We start from the raw sequence: 22680 nt of genomic DNA, 5'->3' as shown, positions 1-22680 counted from the left end.
GGAAAGGCGAAATCAAGAAATCCAGCAGGGTGAAGAAGCCTTTCCACCCAACTCTCCTCTCTTTGCTGAACCGTACAAAGTTGTGAGTTTCTGCCATTTGTACAAATGTGTTTTTTGTTTTGTAGTGGAAATTGTAGGGAAATATGTGCTACAAATCTGTTTATATCTGAAATCTTTTCAGGTCCCAGTTGTCACCTTAACCAGCATTTAAGCAAGTATTGAAACTAAGGATGGACAGTTAGTTACTAATCATCTCCATAGGCAGATTTATGCTAATACTTATGAAGCAGGGACTATTTTCAAGGGAGGAAAGGGATAATGAGACAAGATAATTTATTTTTTGAAAAAACCTTTTTTCTGCTTCTGCTGCAGTGGTCATTAAGTGGTACCATTGAAGGTTTTCATTATACAGTTCAAAACTCACTTTGAAAACAAAGCCATTCCCTTATCTCTGTTTTGTTTGCGGGAGGTCAAACATTGCAGCTGAAGACTTTTCTCCCTCAGGAGGGAAGTTGCGAGTTTTTTGATTCCTGTCTTCCCTTCTGTTTGCTGTGCCTGATAACTAAAACCTACAAGTATGAAGCTAACTAAAGCTGGTTGGGATACAGTAAAACTGATTTGAAGGGCAAAAAAGAAACAACAGAAAAAACCCCAACTGGTTTTTCAGGAAAGAACCCCTATAACTGTGTTGGCAACAAGTTATTCCAGTATAAATACCAATTAAAAATTACATAACTGAGTGGTGAGGTTGAGCTGATGTTATTTTACTGCTAAGTAAAGCGTTGTCTGACCAATACATTATAGACTTTAAGGTGACAATGTCTACAGTTCTTAAAGTCTTCCATGCAGCTCACCTATACATTCTTTGAAGCACTGGTTAGTGTTTCAACTATTCTTGGTCAATTTAAGTGGTGCTGTACAGAAGTACTACTTAAAATCCCAGTTGAAACTTGGCTGAAGGCCTAGAATTTGGCTGCAGATTAAATAAATCCACTTTCTTTGCCCAGAATGAGAATTGGAATATAAGAAAATAACAGAACTGAGTTTGTGAAGTGATTGATCCATTTATTTGAAGTCAGCTGTAATTCATCTGCCTCTCAGGGGAAAGAGGAAATTTGAGGGAGAAAAAGATGAGCAGAGGGAGGGAAAGAACTGCATTACTGTGGTTGGTTGGGGAGAATTGGGTCACTGTGACTCTTTGTAGGGGTTTAAGATACAGGGATCTTCAGGCCATTTAATTAGTATTTTTCACTTGTGTGGCTGCTTGCCTGTTTCCTTCACCTTCTAATGCATGGGACTAAAAACTCTATTGACTGTGTAGATTTTAACAACAGCTTCATTTTTTAGAGAATAAGCATGGATTGGGCATCAATAGACACTTTTCATTTGGCTTTCTTTCTATCAAAATAAGTGTAAACTGTCAAAATAAGTATGAAGTATTGCAAAGTATTTTGGTCTTTTTCCTTCTCTTCTCTGCCTGTAGGGATTTAGTCATTATTTTCTATGAACAGGTGTCTTCTCAGCCTCTGCTAAGACAGTGGTAATCTCCTCTGTATAGGAAATCCTATTTGACGTGCAATCAAGAGGGCAGTTTTAAAGGGGCCTGTATGCAGAAGAACACATAGAAGTGGTTTTTTATTTGCTAATGGCAGTTCTTTCATTCAGCCCTTGGTAGTCTTTGATAAATAGATATGGCTGACATTTTAGTTTGCTTCCTTTCACCTGCCTCCCTAAAAAGCAATGCTTTAAATAATGCTTTTCTTAGAGTTCTGTGTCCTGGGTGTTTTTGTGTCTTCCCAGGCTGAAGGATAAATCTTCTTCACAGATACTTTGTTGGCCATATGAAATAAAATGAGAAAATGATAACTGGGCAAAGTTGCATTTAAATTTGATCAAAGATTTTAATAGAGTTGTTAGTTACTTCTTTGTTTGAAGCACACAGACAGACTACTTTTTAAGTTATCCAGCTTTTCAACATTTAAGAATTCAGAGCAGTGTGTGAATGGAGCTTTCCAAAAGGCTCCGACTACAACTCATGGTTGCTTTTTGGCCAAATGTTCCAGGCTGTGTGTTGTAAGTGCACATCCACCAAAGTGCCACAGGCTGACAGAAGGTTGGATGGTCCTGGTACTGTCACTGCCTGGGTAGCCCAGAGCTATGGGCAGCTTTGGTGTCAGCAGCCTGTGTTGCCTACGTTCTTCTCTCAGTGGCTGTTTGATTCAGGGGGGGAAAGAAAGTGTGCAGAAATACAAAGGCCTTTGTGCTGCAGATAGGAACTGCATAATATTGCACAGCCTTGTTGACGTCTGAACACAAAAGGGAGGCTGTGTTTTTCTTTCTGAATCTGTCAACCTTGGATTGTGTTTCTTCACAAAGTTTGCGAAAAAATTCCATGTATGGCTGCCCTGAGCCTTTCAACTTTCTGCCAGCCTATTTATTTTGTGTGCGTACATCTTAGCCATGGAACTTTGTCAAATTCTCTGTTTCCAAAGTCTGTAATTTCCTCTGCCTTCTCCCCTCTGTCATTCTTGGCAGTGGGATTTCTCCAAATTCCAGCAAGTTAGTGAGCCGTAGGCTTGTACAGCCTAGACCCGGAACAGAATTCAGAAGGCTGAACACAGCGCTGGTTTACTTGAATCAAGCCACACTGTTCTAGAAAATCTTATTCTCCTTAACTTTCTATTTATTTACAAGTTATATGCTGCAGCATCTCACAGCATTTCTCTTGTGTGCAGAAGTCTGGTACACTTTGCCTACATGTAGAAAATGAGGCTCGTTTTGGTGGATGGGTGGATTTTATGTCTAAGATTGCTGGCATAAGATCATTTTCCTTGTGTGCAGCAAGTGTTTGCAGAGACCCAAAATCCTGACTGGGGCCTGTCTGCATTACTATAAATATATCTTATAATTATCAGGAAGTCTTTGAATCAGAAGATAAAACTTCATGAAAATAGGTCATAAAAAGTTTTATGGGTGCTGTGAAAAACAGATTCCTGACTCTTGATAAAAATGTTATCCCATCACCTAACGCTCTGTAATTTCATCCTGAGTAAGTCTTTAAAGCCAGGGGTTCACAGTCAAAAAATGCAGAGCAGGAGGACTGGTGTGTTTGTAAAATATATTCAGAAATGCAGCTGTTTCTTATTGGATGGAATCTTTCCATCATAGAACAGGGAGTGTGATGTCACTGACAGCTGTTATGTCTGTGTACCTGAGCGGTGACCTGCAGACATCTCTGAAGAGGTGCACTGGTCTCTGGGTTTGCTCAGTGTCCCGTGCTGTAGTAGTTGTGAAGGCAGCAGTCAGTTGCGTCGATCCCTTGTGATCCTTGTGATCCAGAAACTTTATTCTGAGAATTAAAAGTGAGGTCTGACCTGGGTTGTCAGATATTAAATGGAAATGGATCCTATTCACCACAGCCAAACCAAAAATGGACAGGTAAGAATTATGTACCTGACTACCATTCTAATCACCATTTTGTGTCAGAGTCCAAGCAATGGTTTCTTACCTGTTGAAGTGTCTTCCACTTAACTTCAGCAATCTGCTGTGCTTTTGTGAAAAGCATTTCCATCCTTCAAAATGTTCTTAATTTCTTCTTTCTCAAGAAATTGGACTTGAAAAAATATATATTTCTGTTTATTTCTTTATTAATCTTTGAGTTTCTGAGAGACGTGTATTCAGAGGCAAAATAGATGGTGAGTTATTTGGAAGAAGTTGCACATTTAAGCATAACACCTCGTTAAAGTGCCCTTAACTGGAATACTGCCTTAGAAATAGGAAGCTGGCTGAGGTAAGCACTGAGGCAGACACTTTCTGTAGAATTTATGGTATGTACATTGATGAGAACAGTCCCAGTTACTCATCTTGTGCTCAGCACAGCGCAGTCGTTCTGCATATGTGGTATTTTGATTACTGTAGGGTCTTTTTTTTGGTTTTACCTACATTTTATCAGGTACTTTTATCAAGTATTTACCTACTTGTCTTAGTTGACAGGAAAAAGGAAACTGAGGAATCATGCTTGTACTCATTGAACCTGTGTGAAAGATAAGAATCAGTTTGTATTCTGAAGAGAGTACGGCTTTTGCTCTCTGTTGAAGTAAGAAGACTTCTGCAACTTGATCTTGACTTTGCAGTTTAACCATAGGTTGATTTTAATGTCTCTTCTTTCAGTCAGTAAAGATGAAGGGCATTGGGAACATCTTAAAGTTCCCTAAGAGGTTTTGTTTTTGAGAAAATTGCACTCTTTCTCCATTCCACTGACAATACTCATTCAAGTCATGATTTCAACTGCTGCCACTTTTGAAATAAAAATGTTAAAGGAAGTCAGATATATGTAAGTATGCCTTGCCATGTAGAGCTTTTGTGTGTTTATGAAGTTACAATTGGAAACTGCATTTATAAATTGCATCACGTCACTGAGCTGGCTGTTTGTGAAGACTGCTGTACAGCAGTGCCCCAAACCTCTGCAATTCACTGTCACAGAGTACATCTATCAGCTTGGTGAATTGACTCAAACATTCTCTGTTTTTATGCGTAAGGTCAGCAGTTGTCCTCATTTTAAAAGGAGGTCAGGAAGGTCCTATTTTAAAATGGCACACTAGCTTAGAAGTAGGTTTTCAGTAACACAATACTCTCTGATTATTTGTTTATTTATTTATTTTTTAACATTTCAAGTGTTTGATAACGTACTGTGTTTCAGGAGGCAGAATTGGGTTTTCTGGAACAGGAATACAGAGATCTTACCAGTGCTAGAATTGGCGAGGCTCTGTCTTTCAAGGCTAGTTTCATAGACAGCAAATCCACTGTATATCGAGGCAGGTATTTATCACTGTCTGTTGGCTTTTATACAGCCAGGTTGCTCAGTTACATGAGGATTTGGATGAAGGTGAGAAAGGGAAGATAGGGTTTGCAGAAGTTGCACAGTTTCTGGAGATTCAGGTACTGTGTATGACAACTGCACGTGGCCCATCTTCCAAGCAAGCAAGCAGGGACAGATGGGTCAGTGGGACAGATGAGCTAAGGATGCTCTTCCCATGTACTCGCTGCTCTGTCACTGCTGGGGAAGGCAGCTTGGGCCCAGGAAAGGGCTCCCTGTTTCTGTTTGGTTGTTACCACTGGGTTTTGTTTTTAGCATGTTGGTTTTCTTTGGGAGTAGGTGTTGGTTTTGTTTTGTTGTTGTTTTTTAAAGGATATGTGCCATCCTTTAAAGTCAGAACAATAGCTTGATTATGGCATGATTTTTGAGATGTTAAAATTCCCTTTGAAAAAACTCCTGTGATCTTTTGTTCCCTTAGGAGTCTCAACAGTCCAGTTTTGGCACTGGAGAACAGAGTAAGTACATTAAACTTCCTTTCCTATGTGCAGTGTTTTTGTTACAACTGAGTATTCTTAGTACCCCTTAAGAAGTCAGGCCATTAGATCATGAGACCTCTCCAGGCTGGTAATGGAAGGGGTTGCACGTAAAAGTTGTCTGTATTTTCTCAAGACTTATGAAATAAACACTTGATTTTATTTGTGGCTTCTTGCTGAGAACTGGAAAGTTAATAACTGTTGTGTAACTCACTCATAACTTCTAGAAAAGGGGAAAAAAATAAAATTGTTTCTTTAAATTGTTGTTATTTTTTTAATTCTCGAAAAATAGGCTTCCTTGGTTGATATGATTGAAAATAGCTGAGTGTGAAAACACCCACAGAGAAAACCCCTGGGTATGCTGGAAAGCAACGAAGTTCATATTTTAATAGAAAAAGCACAATGCATTTTCTTCCTTTTTCTTGTCCACTTTCGCATTATGGATATGAAAATTGAAGAGAACTGCTCAAGAATTGTTAATATTCTTGAGTGTATTATCCCAGAATGTATTTCCAAAGTCTAGACAAATGCACCTTTTATTCCTATTTGACTGTGTCTTCATTTTGAATATTACTGAAATGAAGCATTTAACCAGGTAACATATCTGGCAAAAATGAATTAGATTTGTGCTGTTGCCTTCCAACAGTCTTACCAGTCCCTGTCAAAGTGATTAAACAGATTAAATAGTAAAAGCGGAATGGTTTATTCTTAGGTATTCACAAGCAGCTTAATCTAAACTCCTAATACAGTGGGGAATTAAGGAAACAAATTAAAACTTAATTCCATAAGGCTAGCCAATAGGTTACATTCTGGAAACAGCTGATCTTTAGGTATGTCATCAGGGAGGCCAAATAGATAAAAACACAGAACCATTTCTCAGCTCCATTTTCAGTTTTCTGTGACACTTCCAACAACCTCAGATATTGTTTCTGTTGTGCTATGTTTAGTAATTTACTAGAACTAAAGAACAGGGAAGGAAAAAGAAGACAAACCAAAAAGCAGATTATATCACAGTGTTCTAACTGTAGGGTTTGGTTTATGAGTTTGCTTTTTGGATTTAAAGACTTTTCATTCACTAAAAAGCTGCGTAGGAATGCTGAAACAGATTAAAAACTTGATTTAATTGATCTCCTCAGCATGTAGAGGGTAATAGAATAATTTTCATGGGAGGGTTTGGGCTCTAAGGTCCCTTAGATGCCATCCAGTTCCAAGCCTCCCCCCAGACCAAGCTGCCCAGGTCCCACCCAGCCTGGCTTCAGGGATGGAGCACCCACAGCTCTCTGGCAGCAGTGCCAGGGCTTCCCCACACTCTGACTAAAGAATTTCTTCCTAATATCTAAGCTAGACCTATCCTCTTTTACTTCAGGATTGTCACTTGTATCCTACCTTGATAGAAGCAGAAGTTTTTCACACCTTCAGAAACATATTAAGTGTGTGTTGGTTTAGACAGCAACGATTTAAAAAAGCCTTCTAGATTTTCTTGATTAAGGTCATTGCTTCTCTTGGCAGTCTGTCTCTGCTCCTCTCTCACTTGGTCAATGTGTGAGAGGCTGCACCTGACGTCAGCTGGTCTCTCTTTCTCCTGTTCACTCCGCCATTCTTGAGTTTGTTTGGCTAAGCCTGTTTAGTTCTGTCCACTTTGCAGTGACTGTTTTGCTGTCTGTGTCCAAAAGAGTACAGCGTTATTTCTTTTTCCTTCTAGAACGATATAATCCTTCATCAAAAACATCCAATGGCCATCAATCCAAATCGTAAGTAGCAGTTGAGAAAACATTTCTCACGTAACAGTCAACTTTTAAAAGATTCTGGAAGTAGCTGTTTCTTTACCAGAATGTGTCAGTTCTTGCACACTCTTTGTCATGCTTTACACTTAACTGACAGGAGAGGGAAAAAAAAGTTGATTTCAACCTATTTTCAGGAACAGTAGGGCAAATAATGGCACACCGGTGTAACAGGTGCGCTATGCCTTCCTTCCATCCCCCTGCTTTCTTCTCAGCTGTAGGATACTGAGCAGGAGTTTGGCCCTAGGAATTGGCTGGTGAGCTGGAAGTGTATCAGTGTGTGAGAATGGGCAGGATGGGACAGGATTTACTAAACGTGCATTGCTAAGCTGTCAGCTGGAAGCAGCTTGTTGCAGTTGCACAAATAGGATGAGGAACTGTTCTGTTATTAGAGGAGACAGTAAATTAAGTTTGAGATCTAGTTAAGTTTGTACGAGTAGTTACTCATTCTCTTAAGTGACTGACAGGCATTTTTATTAGTTGCGTACACAGACCTAACATTATGCTTCATTAATCAGACATCAGAAAGAAAAAATAAAAAAGCAGCAGGAAGAATCTAACTGTCTTCTGCCCTATTCATACCTGAAAATTGATTACATTCTGTTTAAATACAATTTCCAAACAAAAAATGCCCATTCCACCTGATGGAATGTTTACTGAAAGCAACTGCAGATTCTGAAGGTATTCTAAGTTAGTATTTGCTGTGATGCAGTTACGAAATGAAGTTTAGTTTTTCTGTTTACATTTTTAGTATTAATAAGATTAAAAAACAAATCATCTGTGAGAAAGAAATGGGAAATAATTGAAGAGTGGCTTGTTCATTTATTTATTTATTATAGACTATGTCAGTTCCTTAAAACATGAGGTTTCAGATGTTTATACACAGCCACTTCAATAAGTGGTAGCAGTAGGAGTTCATCATTTGGCTTTTCTTTTGTTATAGCAGTGTAGTCCTCTATGAAAGGGCTGTGCTGGTTCCAGAATGGGAGGGTGTAGGAAGGTGCAAGAACTGGAGTTAGCACTTCACATTAGTTAAAGTGAGGTGCATGGGAAGAGGGGTGAGGAGATGTTTGCTGTGTCAATAGAATTTCCGATAAAGCGATTGTGCTCTGTTAAGAAAGCGTTAAAAAGTGAGATAAATGCATCTTTTGATAAGGGTAGCAGCTGAAAATAGATGTCTAAGTAGATTCTCGAGGTTGCTGTTTCTTTTCAGATTATAAGTAGAACAGCTGTACTGTGAAATTGGGAAGTATTCTAATCCTTTCTTATCTTCTTTCTCCAGATGTGAATCGAACCAGACAGAGTAAGACGTTTTATTTTTGTAACGAAGGTGTTTTTAAATAAGCACAAATACCCCACTATGTTTTCTTTGTGTTCCTGTACTTTCAGTGTCATGAAATAGTATGTGTATGTATGACTACCCTAAATAGGAGCAATTATACCTTTGAAGAATAGTAGAAAATTTATGATGTCGAACAGTTGGGATTTTGCCACTAGACATGAAGCAATCACATTTCTTAATTCAATGGGAAACAGTATTCTTGTCCGTGGTGTGTAAGAGGTTGAACGCAGATGTTTTAGCTCCACCTGCATTAGTAAAACGTGTCAGAATTCCTTTCTAAACTTTAAAGAACGAACAAAGGAATCAAAGCACTACAGCCCGTAGTTTTCTTTAAAGAATGACTTAACTTGCCATTCTTAGACATTAAATGTTTTAAATGGTAACTTGTGGATTTCACCCACACACCCAGCTCTGTAGCATAAACAGTAACTTGTTGGAATATAGAAGAGTGCTTTGAATGTAATTAAATTACATGGAAAAACTTGTCTCACTTTCTCCCTTTTACTTACTTAGTATGTTGAAAGATGACTTAAAACTTAGCAGTAGCGAAGACAGCGATGGAGAGCAGGTATGTTCACAAGATACCAAAGATTCAGTAGAATAAACCAAGTGTATTGATGGTTTGTTACATCAGCAATGTTCAGTAGTCCAACAGCAAACTGAACAGCTGAAGGAGAATTTGCAGTTGAGCTACGAAAAACAATTAGCAAGTTTTCAAACAAACTTCAGGTACTCTAAAATGCAAATGTGAGGAAAATGATCTGGTTTTGTGAGAACAGTACTTTTTTTTTTTTACCTAGGGACTCATGCTTTGATGATTTCAAATGGGCTTTCTCTAAATGTGGAATGGAAACAGAGTCAGTTTCCTAACACACACAATGGGCTGCCACCTAAGGGAGAGCCCCTCTTGTTCTGTGCTGGCTAAAGAGTGCATGGCACACAGATGTCCATGCAGCAACTGTTCGGGATAAGAGCTGCTGTGTGTGTCTTTTACTCCCAGGTTGTTTCTGTAACTATAAGTCTAGCAGCTCCTTTATTTTTATCGTATCTTTTGCTCCTTGGCAATATTAACTCTGTGCATCTCCAGCCAGAGATGGTGTTCAGCCTGCTGAATTAAACATACCTCTTGAGTCTGTGCTACCCAGCAGAAGTCCATGCTGCTTTTTTTGCTGTTCTCAGTTCCGCTGTTTGTTATTTTTTCACATGGAAAACTTGAAGATGGTGCATTTAGTTGTTTAATTACTGGGGCATGGAACATTTCTGGAATAGCACAGTAAAAATTTGTATCATCTGGTTCTAAAACATGGCATGGGGGAGTGGAGAAAATAGGAAATCTCAGAACTACTGTCAGAATATGGAGGGTTCTGAGATGACACGTTTGTGGTAAAAGCTTGGATAAAAGAACTGTGATTTATTTTTCCTTTTGTACAAGCCAAAGGCAGGCAAATTTAAACCTCTGTATTTCTGAATTAGAGCACTCTTCAGGCTAAGTATTTAGAATCTTTAAGACTTGATATCAATACTTTGCAATGTAATTGCATATGCTTCTAGAAGCCTCATGCTCTTCTTCTTAATTGCAGGACTGTGATAAAACAGTTCCAAGGAGCACACCTGGAAGGTAGGCATTCCTTTACTTTCTATGCTGCAATCCAATGGTAGTGATGTTTGGTCCAGTCAGCGCTTCTGGCTTGATCTCGTTTCTAAAATCAGTGTTAGTTGTTTGTCTTTGATTAGACCAGAAGGTGATTAGAGTTTAATCAGTGGCCAACACATATTCTGCAAATATTATACTGACAACATTGTTAAGGGGGAGGGGAACAAGGTGAATTGTGCTCAGTTGAACTCTTTAGCAAATGTTAGTTAAAATATTACATTTTATCCTTCCTAATGGAAGAACTTCCAGGATGCCTTTGCACTGAGTAATGTTTGTTTATTTTTCTTCCTTTTTGTTTTCAGTAGTTCTGAACCTTCACAACATAACAGTGAAGGAGCAGATAATTCTAGGGATGACTCAAGCAGCCACAGTGGGTCTGAAAGCAGTTCAGGATCTGACTCTGAAAGTGAAAGCAGTTCCAGTGATAGTGAAGCTAATGAACCATCACAGAGTGCATCCCCTGAGGTAGGATTTGTCACGCATTTGGGCTGTCATCAGGCATTAATCCTGAGTTTTAAAAGCAGAAAAAAATGAACATGTTCTCGGTCTCTTTTTTTTTTTTTTAACAAAAACTTGTCAAGTGTAGAATTATTTCCACATATTTCCACATATTCTTTTGCTAAAGTACCTGTAATTTGACATGATAACTATATTTTCTATAAGCACACATTTGCTATTTGAGGTGATTTTTACCATAGTTATCTGTTGGAGTGCAGAAGACATGGGAACAGTAGCTTAAAAACCAGTAACTTTTAGTCTGGAATGCCATGGCAGCAAGTGCTTCCTGTGGACTGCAGTTCTTCTGATTGAAGGAAAAAGCAGACCTGCTATCTGTAGTTATATGCATTTTTCATTAGTTACTGACCTCAGATGCTCGAGTGCACCGCTTGCTTTGGCTTGCAGCACAGTAGGGCTGCAGAAAAGATGGAAGCCACGTGAAACACTGTATCTAACAGTGCTTTATTGAAATTTGTTTTTAGCCGGAGCCACCGCCAACAAACAAGTGGCAACTGGATAACTGGTTGAACAAAGTTAATTCACATAAAGTGTCACCAGCTTCTTCTGTGGACAGCAACATCCCATCCTCACAAGGCTACAAAAAAGAGGGACGGGATCAGGGAACAGGAAGTGGGTACGCTGATCAAAGCGGATCCAAGGACTCGATTACTTCAACACCAGGGCGAGATTCCAAACCCACCCAAAAGGGCTCAGAGAGCAGTCGTGGCACGCAGAAATCACCTGCCCAGAGTGACAGCTCAACACAGAGGAGGACCGTGGGTAAAAAGCAGCCCAAGAAAGCAGAAAAGACATCTGTTGAAGAGCCTAGAGGAGGTCTTAAAATAGAAAGTGAAACCCCAGTAGACATGGCAACAAACATACCTTCAAACAGGCATAAGGCAGCCACTAAAGGTTCCAGAAAACCTAATATAAAGAAAGAGCCCAAATCTTCCCCTCGGCCTACAACAGAGAAAAAGAAATACAAGGCTTCAAGCAAATCTGCCCAGAAATCCAGGGAATTCATAGAAACAGATACCTCATCCTCTGATTCAGATGAAAATGAAAGCCTGCCTCCTTCATCACAAACACCCAAATACTCCGAGAGCAATAGGACTCCTGTTAAATCTTCCATGGAGGAGGATGACAGCTTTTTTCGGCAAAGAATGTTCTCTCCTATGGAAGAGAAAGAGCTTCTTTCACCACTCAGCGATCCTGATGAAAGGTACCCACTTATTGTGAAGTGGGTACCTTCACAAAATGGATACCTGAGCCTCTTATCAAGAATACCAGGGAAGCCTTACAAGGATGCTGATGTGCCCAAAGTGGAAAAGAAAAATGTGCCAGAGAAGCATGCAAGAGAATCTCAGAAGCAGCCTTCTGATAAGAGTTCCACAAAAGGCAAAAGGAAACATAAACAGGTAACAGTATCGTAAATAAAATCTTGCCTGCTATCTTAGCCTTTTAGTATCTTGCTAAAGGGGTTAAGCATATGGCCCAGTAACCAATGTCATACCTCACTGCAGTGGCTCAGTAATTTAGGAGATTACTTTGCCTACCTATTCTATGTAGAATAAATTGATCCTTCCTGTGCCGTTGTAATAGGGAATATTGGAGTTTTCATTCATGAAAGGCAGAGGGTTGTACCTTTAGATGTGTTAGCACTGTAGCTTGCATTCCTGGTAGGTAGCACAGATTGTGTATCCTCTTAAACTCTTCAACTTTAGGATTAGGTTTATATAAAAATCTGGTCTTCGACATCTCTTACAGACTCCATGGGTTTTACAGTTCCTGGCATTCATAAGACACCTGTGTTTGACTCCCCAGCATAAAATCTGATTTCGTACCAAAGCCTTTGGCAGATTTTTGTTATTTCATAGTGATATGCGTGTTATAAAATGAACAACTTGAGACTGCCACTTTTCAAATATATGATACAAGGTAGTTGCTTCAGGGGATGTTTCTGTAGCCTGTACAGGTATTATTCTGTACGCTGCAAGACGCCCACTGAATTAAATCCGTTAAATGTGAAAAATTACTGTCTTCGTGAAGCTGTAAATGTAGACATTTATCTGGATGTGTTTCTTGTTTGCTGTATTCAGAATGAGGATGAAAACAGAGCCAGTGAAAGCAAGAAAACAAAACTGGAAGAAAAAGCTCCATCAGGACACAAGACTTCTAGCAGTAGGGAGTGAGTATCTTGCCTGTCTTTTCAGCACTGAAGGCTCAGAGTGATCAAGGAGAAGACTCATGCCTGTATCCATCTCTCCCTTACCTTCTTCTCCTTCCTCCACAACAAAATGTCTCCTTACTAATCAGTGGGTAATATTTCATGGTTTCTGATTCTTCAGTTTGAAGTTTCCATTAGTTGTTGGTGGAAATTCATATCCATAACTGAAAATATTGACTAGGTAAACCCTACTATGAAGGGTTCACCTTTTTCAGATCAAACAACAGACAGCTGGTATAATTATATCATGGAAAAAAAATTCTCTACAGCGAATATTTGTTGAATTACTGATGTGTGAGAAGCTGCAGCTTCTGGCTACAGATGCTAGAAGTCTTTCTGAATTAAATGCCTTCTTTGTTTCTGTTAAGAAATGTAGAAAAAATGGATGCTCGTCTGTCATGTTTTTTTTCCTTTAGTCCTGATATTTTGTTTTGTTGCTGGTGTGATTTTCTGAAGGGCACTTGGTTAAATGCAACAAGATGGTTTTTCAAAAACTTCATGTAAATAGTTATTTTGTGTACTGTTCTCTGTGAAAAGGGATGCCAGAATTAGCAACTGGAATCCTCAGCAGCCAAGGTAAGACTGTACCAAAAGGCCAATGGCTTCTAGAGAACAGTTATCTGGGCCATCTTTTTTCTGAGCTGTTAGGCTGACTTGTCTGCAATAGACAGACTGGCGCTAACGCTGGCATTCATTTCTAACATTACAAGTGTTTAGGGTGTTTTTAAGAACTGTTGAGGGATGTGGTTTTATGGTTAGAACTTGCCTTCTGCGTTTTCAGGTCAGAACAGATAAAGTGGTGAAAACTAGTTTAATCAGGCTTCGTAACGTTTAGTTACTGTGGTGATAATTTGCTTCCTCTGAATCTGTCTTGCTATGTTTAACATTAAAAATCTTGTTTTATTATTTTTTTTTGGGGGGGGGGGAAAGGAGAGGGAAAAGGCTTAAATGGGGGAAGGGTGTGGAGAGAAAAAAAGAAGTGATGCTGGATTTTTGTTTTATTTCTATTTTGAAAAGTAAAAAACAAAACTGAATGTATTCATTTTGTCCAGGTCTTTAAAACCAAGTGCTGTTAAAGAGAAGGATTTACTGCCATCTCCTGCTGCCCCAGTCCTTCAGAAGGATTCCAAACAAGAGCACGGGTCCCGGAAGAGGACAGCCAGTCAGTCATCATCCTTGAAGTCCAGCAGCAATGTTAGTAAGGACAGCAGCAGTGGCAGTAAAAGCTGCTCATCTTCTAAACAGAGGAAGATAGAGGGAAAAGGTTCTGGCAGTGCTAAAGAAACAAAGGTAAAGGGCTTGTTCTGTGAATGCCTTGAACTTATTTCTTGGCTTTGCATTTTGACGTGCAGTGTCATCTAAATAATTTGCAGTTGTTGAAATGTAATTAGTTTCAGATTTGCCTTGTTTCGTACCATGGTGCTTAGACTCTAAATTGGAAAATAACTTAGGAGAGATTGTCGAATGCTAATGTTTATTCCTACCAAATATTTATGTTAATTACTAAAGTGCATTTAGTCATCTTTTGATGACAGATGCTGCGTATTTGCTGTTTAATTTGTTAATGAGAAATATCACTACAGATCTGCTCACACTGAATGAATAATGAGGTTACTCTTATGTCGCTGGAGCAAGTACAGATCTTGTCCTCGTTTTAAGGAGAACAGGAGCTGGGTCCGTGCACAGTGCTGAGATACAAAGCTGTGGCTCTCATTTTTCACCCTAGGATTCTAGAAAGGTTCATCTGATTCCAGATCAGGATGGTACAGAGCTCTCTGTGGTTAGAGTAGAGAAAACACTGTGGAAAAGGTGATGCAGAAAGTGTTTTTTAAGCAACTTAGATTAAGAACATATGTAGTTGAAGGGTTTCAAAAACATTATAAGATGATGATAGTGTAAGGTCATGATATGTAATGTGCTTTTTCGTTAGTATATAAATGTGTATTACTGGACAGGAGTAAACTTGTGAGCACATCTGGGTATCTTCATAGAGTAATTTCTGTTGTATAACCAGATTTGAGTGTAATATGTTCAAGTTGGAGGGATTTCACCTTTATCTTTGGGATTCCAAATGTACCATTTCTCCTTGATTGCTCTGAAGTGTTCAGGAAGGGTAATTGATTTGGGGAGGAGTGAAGCAGCAAATTGCCATCGGCAGTGGCAGAAAGTAGCTTAGTCATTAGGGTGGAGTCCATGCAATATTTAAACTGGGAGACCTGCTGGATTAATTTACATGCCATTACTGTGAAATTTTAGAAACCTGGGAAGGTTGTGTGCATCGGTGTCTGCACTTACAGGAAGCCTGTAGATAGCAGATTTGCATCATAGACTGCTGCTCTGGCCTTTCCTTATTCATCAGCATAGAACTGTCCCTAAACCAGCTGTTAACTTGTTTGATGATTTTCTTTTCATACTTTGGAAATGCTGCATTTCCCTGCATGTTTTGGTGGTGTTTTATGTTACACTGGTAGTTAGGGCATTGCTGTGCAATTGCAGTGCCTCGCAACTTTGAGATCCTTCTAATTAGCAAGGATCTGATAAAGGCAGGTTATTAAATACTCTGTGTAATTGGCCTTTGGTCACAATGACTCCAAAGAACTGAAAGCACACTGAAGCTGGGAAATTGCCTTATGCTGTTGATCTAGTGAGAAGAGATTCACTTAGAATTCACAAGATGTTTTGATGTCCCTTCTTTAGCCTGAAGTGTCACATTGAGCCATGTAAAATTAAGGGGAGCAAGGGCAGCATGTTGTGAAGACAGCTGTTATTTCTCCTTGAAGTTGGTGTTTCTGAAATACTAATCTTTTCTACCCAGAGTCATTCAGTAGTTTATTGTTGAAAGACATGAGAAGTCATAGAAGTATATATAGCCTCTTTGTTCAGAGTGGAAAATCATGATTTAGCAATAAGGGAGATCTCCTAGTGTAGTAGGGCTCAGCTTAATTATAGCCTCTGTGTCATCCCCTGTGCCAGCATGAGATGAAAGCCTCAGGGAAACTGTGTTATTGTATGGTGAATGGCAGCTAAAGCAGCTACTAAACTGAACTTACTGCTTACAGAGTGTGAAATCATGGGAAAAATGTGTACAGTAAATTCCTCTTTGTCTTTGAGAATATAAAAATAAAAAAAGTCTTGACATGATTCGGTGACCATTTTCCTTTCAGGAGAAGATTCTGAACAATTCATCGAACTGCCCTCCTGTTTCTGCTCCATCTACAGAGAGCTCAAAGTCCAGAAGAGCAAAACTTGTTTTTGATGACAGGTAAGAAAAGCAGAGGGTGCCTTTCCCTTTTTGGGGGTGCTAATCTTGCAGCACAGTGAGCTCTTCTGTGGAGAAGGGTTGTCCTGTTTGCTTCACAAAAGATGCTGAATACTAGTTCATGCTCTGGAGATCTGCATGCTGTTCTGCAGCAACGTGCTTCTCTGCCTGCTTTGTGCACCAAATATTTGGCAGATGGTGCACTCCTTGAGGAGAAACTCTAGTCTGCCCTGTGTGTTCCTGCAGAGCGTGGATGGACCAAACAGTAGATCTAAACAGTCCAGGGTTGTCCTGTTTTTAAGTGTTGATGTATCCATCACACACTTTCAGGATATCACTGCTGCCTGTTCTCTTTTAACAGAGTCTGCTTTGCCCATGGTGAGCAGTTGTTGTCTTTGGTAGCAAAGAGGAGCCTTCATTTTTTGAACCCAAATGGGATTGTGATGCAGTACCTCCTGTTATTGTAACTTGAGTTAGAGGGGGATGAAGTGAAAGCTGTAACATTAACAAACTTTTGTCATAAAAGGAAGTACAGAGTAGGTGGTCTGACTCCTTAAATGTGTCTTCTATTGTAGGACTTACTCAGCTAATCATTATTTACAGCAAGCAAAGAAGTTAAAACATAATGCAGATGCATTGGTAAGCAAATCTACAATGTTTATCCAGTATTTGCACATTATGCTGGAGTTTGTTTACTGCTTGTGCTGTGTTGCTGCCTGTCTGTACTAGAACTTTCTGGTATTTCCTCTCAATATTTTCCTTATTTTTTTTTATCCAATCTTCTCAGTCTGACAGGTTTGAGAAGGCTGTGTACTACCTAGATGCAGTGGTGTCATTCATTGAGTGTGGGAATGCATTGGAGAAAAATGCTCAGGAATCCAAGTCCCCGTTCACTATGTATTCAGAAACTGTGGAATTAATCAAGTAAGCGCTGTAAAGCACACACAGAACTCAGATGGTTGGGGAAGAGGGCTGGAAATCAAAGCTTCTGCATTTTACTCATGTTCTGCCACTAACTTTTGGAGTCCCTTGCTCTACACTAAGAACGGATCACTAGCCACTTTGTTCCAGTTACTGAAGCTTCAAGTGTGTTCTTGAGGGCTGAGATCCTTTATTCCAAAGTTTGTGATGTCTTAACAATTTGTGACATGTGCAGAGCAGAACTATTCCAATTATTGCCTAGCCACATTCTGTTTAGGGTCTGAGGGAAAGACCTGAAACAGTGAAGGAGTTGAAAGTTGAATTTCATAAGAACTTGGTGGCTGATAAATGATTGTATAATGTTTCATTTACTTGATAGTTTTCTTGTTGGTGATTTGTTTATAGGTACACTATGAAACTGAAGAATTACTTGGCACCAGATGCTACGGCTGCAGACAAAAGGCTAGCAGTGCTTTGGTACGTGTATCCTGAACTTTATATTACACACTGATTAATTACACACACAGATTTCAGTCTGTGAAATGCTGTCTTACACTGAGTTTTCAGGTGTTTTGAACCAAATAGGAGTTTTCTGTTTGACTGTTCAGTACCATTGATGCTATAGATCGATTACTGTAAGGGCTTGTTAACAACAGCAAAGTCTTTCAGCTATTAAGAAAATGACTGACTGACTTCAACTTTGACTTCCATAACGTTCTGTCAGTTCCTGCTTTTATTTTAGAACGTGATGTCATTGGTAACTTGTCGCATGCAATGGAATTGTTAATATGGCTAAAAATGATAGAGGTGCCTTTGTGAATTTCATTATCCTTAGTGTTTTGATAAAGTTACTGTTGATGAACTGAGCTCTTCATTTGCTCTCTTTGTAAATTATAGTGTTCCAAAATAACAGACTACTGTTGAGTTGGTTGCATGGTCAGCTGATGTTGGGCTGTGACCTAAATGCTTCGGGAAACTTTGAGATTACATTAACAAGCAAACTGTTGTCTGGTCTTGGCTTTAATTTTAGTAAAATCACATAATCAGAGCACACTGCTTTACTCATTTGAATGAATTTCCAGTTCTGTTTTGAAACTTTCTTGGAAAGGAAATTATCTATTGGATTTGGGAGGAGTAGCAGAAGGAGGGTTTGGGGTCTTTGCTGTGTGTTCACACAGTGATATGGCAAAACTTGAAACAGCTGTTAAGAATTGTCATTTGCCTTCTGGACTAATTAAATGGCTGCAGCAAGCAGTTGAACAAAGCTGACTGTGTCAGGTGGAAAAGGGAGGGGGGACTATAGCAGCATGCACCAGATTCAGTGTGTCTTGACATGAGAAAAAAGTGAAGGCTGTATCAGTAAAGTCACTGCAACCTAGTTTCAGCTTAAGGCACAAAACTGTTCTTTACTTTCTTGAGAAGTAAAGGTGGTGTGGGACTTTGTCTAGTTACAGTTTGACAGTTGGCTGTTTAGTGTTGGGAGAGAAAAGCTTTTAAAAACATGGGTACTCCATTTTTGACTTTTGGTATGTTGTGATAAGCTTGACTTTAACTGGAAATGTTTTGTTGTTCTGTCTTTGGTTAGTCTTCGGTGCCAATCTCTACTATACCTAAGGCTTTTCAAACTGAAAAAGGAAAGTGCATTGAAATATTCTAAAACTCTGACTGAACATCTGAAGGTAATTGGATATATATTTTCTTCAAATATTAAAAAACTAATCAAATTGAAGCTCTACATTACTTAAAATTCCTCTGCCTGGTATTCAGATTGCTGCACGTGAACTTCCAGTATGCCCTAATTTAGGAATGGACCTTGAAAGTACATTCAAGCTGAGCAGTTTAAAGCTGGGAGGATACAGCATGACTATGATGTCATCAACCCATTGGTCCTAATGATAGCTTCCTATTAATATTTTGGTGCAGCTTTTAGTAAATTTAGTTGGCTTCAAAGAGAATTTTAATTTTGTTGTTGATATAACAAAGTTAAAACTTTGCTGATTTGTGTCTTAGTCATCAGTGAAATGGATGCTTTTCCCAATTTTGAAAGTACTTTGATATTATTTAGGATATTTTGATATTATTATATGCTTAAAAGAAAAGCCATGAGAACTCATGTTCAGAAATGAGCAATTAAACAACCAGATAAAATATAATTAGCTGAGGTATAAACATACGTTTACTTTTTCCCAACAGAATTCCTATAATAATTCTCAAGCACCGTCACCTGGTATGGGAAGGTAGGTAGTAAAAGTTTACCTGTATTTCTATGTTTATAGCTCATTCTCCACATAAACTGTGAGTTTGAGGTGCTCAAAGAGCAGCTTTTACTTTCTTGAGCTTCTGTTGTTTTTGTTCTAATTTCTAATTGTACTAAGGTCTAGATTTTGATCCCTTTGTTCAGGTAAGTGTTCTGATAAGAGGTTGAGAAATGTGCTGTACAGAGATATTCTCAGGCAACTCCTTGTTGGGAGGAATGAACAAAAAACTTCTCAGTGTGTCCTTAACACACAGGTCACTTGTCTCAGTGGTTTGTTGTTTTATGTAATGCTTTTGCTCTCAAAACAATAGCTTTATTAGTGCTGCAGTGATGCACTTGTAGCCCAGATGGCTACAAGTGCTTTCACAGTAAGCTCTTCCATGGTACAGCAGTTTACTTCTGTTCTTGAAACCTGACAACAGACTTTTTATAGATTACTCTATCAAAACAAAACAAAAACCAGAATTTTAGGAGGGCATTTCAGATATGCATCATGTTATTTGAAAATACAACAGCAGTATAATTGCCTTGCTTTAATTTTTTCATTATTACTATGTGAGGTTCAATTTATTTAAACAACAGATTTGATTGAAAGATGCTGCATGTTGATTTGGCTGTGAGGCTAAAATACAGGAGCTGGAGGAACATGAGAGGTTTTCAAAAGCTCACTTGTTTTAGGGCCAGTCCTGAGTTCTCAGTGTGTGAAGTAGGAGTGCCTTAGCATCCCATGTTCTGAGCTGTAGGAAGACATTTGCATGACACACCTGACATATCTGTGTGCGTGTTTTACAATGTAATGTTTTCCTTTGGATAAGCAGCAAGCCTGTTGGTATGCCGTCTCCAGTCTCTCCAAAGCTGTCTCCAGGGAATTCAGGAAATTACTCCTCTGGGGCAGCCAACCCTTCAGGGAGTGGGTCTTCGGTGACGATCCCCCAGAGGATCCATCAGATGGCAGCCAGCTACGTCCAAGTTACATCCAACTTCCTCTATGCCACTGAAATTTGGGACCAAGCTGAACAGCTGTCTAAAGAACAGAAAGGTAAGGGTAGGCAAAGGCAAGTTGTAACCTAAGATGTATACATTGTGTTAAATTCTAACAGGTTTTCAATTTTGGAGTTAACAGTGCATAATGATAAATAATTGGGTCCTTTGTAAAAGAAAGATGGAAAGTAATTCCTTTGGTGACAGCAATGCTCTGGGCTGGCTGTCCTGGTTGTCAGGTGGTGTTGGAGATCTAACATTTCCTACCAGCTATGCTTAAAATAAATAAATAAGTCTTGCATTTCCTGCAAGTTTTTCTCTTTAGGAAGTAGAACTTGGTGCATTTCCTTTTCTGAAATCCTGGAGTGAATATACACATTCGAGGGAGAAGGCCAAGAATGCTTTGTAACAGTTAGGCCGCAGTGTAATTATGCTTACCTTCTGCAAAACAGTAAAGAAATGGGCTTAGAAAGGATCTCTTTCTCTTTCTTCTGCCATCTTCAGCCATCTTTCATTTCTTTTGCCTTGATCTGCAATGTTTGTGCTGAGGTGGTGTTCTTTTAGGGAGAGCAATATTTCACTTACGGCAGCCAATGAGAACGACTGTGCCTAATTTGTGTTTCTGTTGTTTTAGAGTTCTTTGCCGAACTGGATAAAGCTATGGGCCCTCTGGTTTTTAACTCGAGCATCATGACAGACCTAGTGCGTTACACCCGTCAGGGACTACACTGGTTGCGCCTGGATGCCAAGTGATACTTCGAACTGAAGGAATGGAAAATTGAACACATTTTTCTCGCTGCCTCTGATTTATCTCCACAACACTGTGTCATGTCAATAAGGAAGACTGCCATAACACACTGCTTAGTTGAAACTAAAAACAAAGAATGCTTTCACATGTCTCCCATCTTGATTTGTGTTTTGTGTTTTAACCCAAAACGATCTTGTTAATGAACTCCTTCAGTATTCCCTTTTTAAGTTATTTAAATATTTTTAAATTTGCGACATATAAAGGTGTAGCTTGGCTAATCTATCATGGATGGATCAGTCATTGGAATTCCCATCACAATACGTAAATAGTCGGTTTAAATCCTATTTATTTTAATTTTTTTAATTTTAATTTTGAAAAGCCCAGTTTTTGGGTAGTTTTTAGCTGTTTCTTCCCTAAATTTTACCCTTCCAAGTACTTAGGAAAAATTAAACATAGACACTTTATTTAAGTACTCTGTGAGCTTTGTTACTCTGTAATGTCTTGTGGTGGTAGAACCTGTAAAAGGAATTAGGATTGATAGGTTCTAACGTGTAGAAACACCATACTTTTCATGCCTAATGCCTATGATCAACTAATAAATGACAGCTAGAGTTTTATTATTGCAGAATTTGTACTAAATAGAAAAAAATCCAGATACTCTTCTACGTATTAAAATATTTCATTTAAATGAATTTTAAAGAAATTTATATGGAAAAATATTTAGCTGGTTCTGACTTGGGTTGCTTTCAAGGCAGTTTCAAACCATTGGTTAACACTATAGCAAATCATGAAACAATTTGCATTCAATGTAATATCAGAGTAATGGTGTAGGAATGAACTTCGGTCTGATAGGAAAGGCATATAGGAAAGGTTTCTGAAATGGACAATCTTGTGCTTTTTTTTTAATCTCTCTTCATTTAAAACGCATTTTGTTTGTCATTTTTTGACACTTGCAAAATCAGCAGTTTTGTGGTGAAAAAAACCAACAGTAGTTAAATTCCTACCAGAACTGCCATTTGCAACTTTCTCATTGACTGGAAAATCAGGAATCTTAAGTAGAGACGGAGGTCCATTTTTTTTTCTGCCTGAAAAAATGTCTGGTGGTTAATGGACACTACAGCATGACAGTGCAACAGCCATTGTGGGGTGGGGGAGCACACCTGCTATTACAGGGAAGTTGTCTAATCGTTTTGATGCAGAATGGATTTAAAACTTGTATTTACCCCATGTTAATGAAGGTCCCATTCGTGTTTGGTGAGCAAACAAGGTGAGGTGCTTGTCTGAGTCAAAGGTTTAAAATGCTACTGCTTTCAGTATTGCTTAGTGCCCCTAACATGTCTGGTGTGCCTTATGCCTTACTTTTAGATGAAGATTTTATGAACTGTTTACAAGATGTTTTACAGCAGGACCAGGTGTACTGTATGCAGTGGTCTTCTGCAGTACTTGGGTAAAATTCCATTTCTTTTTCAAAAGTACCAGTGTCTGTCATGCAAACTGACTTCTCATTGCAGTGGTCTTCTAAAGAGTCAAGCTCTGAATACTTTAGAGTGCGATTGTGGAATGCTGCTTTGTTTTATCTCCCATTTAACCCTTAGTTCTGTACCAGAGATGAACGTGCACGTTCAGGAAAAAATATTGCACTAAAGTTTTGTGTCGTCGTGGT

At 38.9% G+C, this 22680-nt stretch overlaps 1 protein-coding gene across 2 annotated transcripts; it reads left to right on the top strand.

The window, feature by feature from the left end:
• The first annotated feature begins 8 nt into the window (after positions 1-8).
• Positions 9-21634, top strand: LOC146753063 (AF4/FMR2 family member 4-like). Of its 2 annotated transcripts, none has more exons than XM_085531216.1 (18): positions 9-82; positions 5295-5331; positions 7052-7100; positions 8413-8433; positions 8986-9040; positions 10053-10090; positions 10429-10591; positions 11107-12042; positions 12724-12812; positions 13904-14141; positions 16016-16113; positions 16686-16749; positions 16898-17034; positions 17437-17508; positions 18617-18710; positions 19225-19268; positions 20107-20327; positions 20904-21634. In XM_085531216.1, the coding sequence occupies exons 5-18, from the start codon at positions 8987-8989 to the stop codon at positions 21020-21022; spliced, it is 2367 nt and encodes a 788-aa protein (XP_085387342.1). In that variant the 5' UTR covers positions 9-82; positions 5295-5331; positions 7052-7100; positions 8413-8433; position 8986; the 3' UTR covers positions 21023-21634. The 2 variants fall into 2 exon arrangements, with proteins under 2 accessions (XP_085387342.1, XP_085387343.1); XM_085531217.1 differs by lacking the exon at positions 9-82 and adding an exon at positions 3216-3438.
• The last annotated feature ends 1046 nt before the right edge of the window (positions 21635-22680 follow it).

This window comes from Coturnix japonica, unplaced genomic scaffold (assembly GCF_054131305.1).
Source record: "Coturnix japonica strain WE unplaced genomic scaffold, WE-NBRP24 Scf040, whole genome shotgun sequence".
Lineage (NCBI taxonomy): Eukaryota > Metazoa > Chordata > Aves > Galliformes > Phasianidae > Coturnix > Coturnix japonica.
The sequence above is the reverse complement of the archived record's forward strand: the minus strand, read 5'-3'. Positions and strand labels throughout refer to the sequence as shown.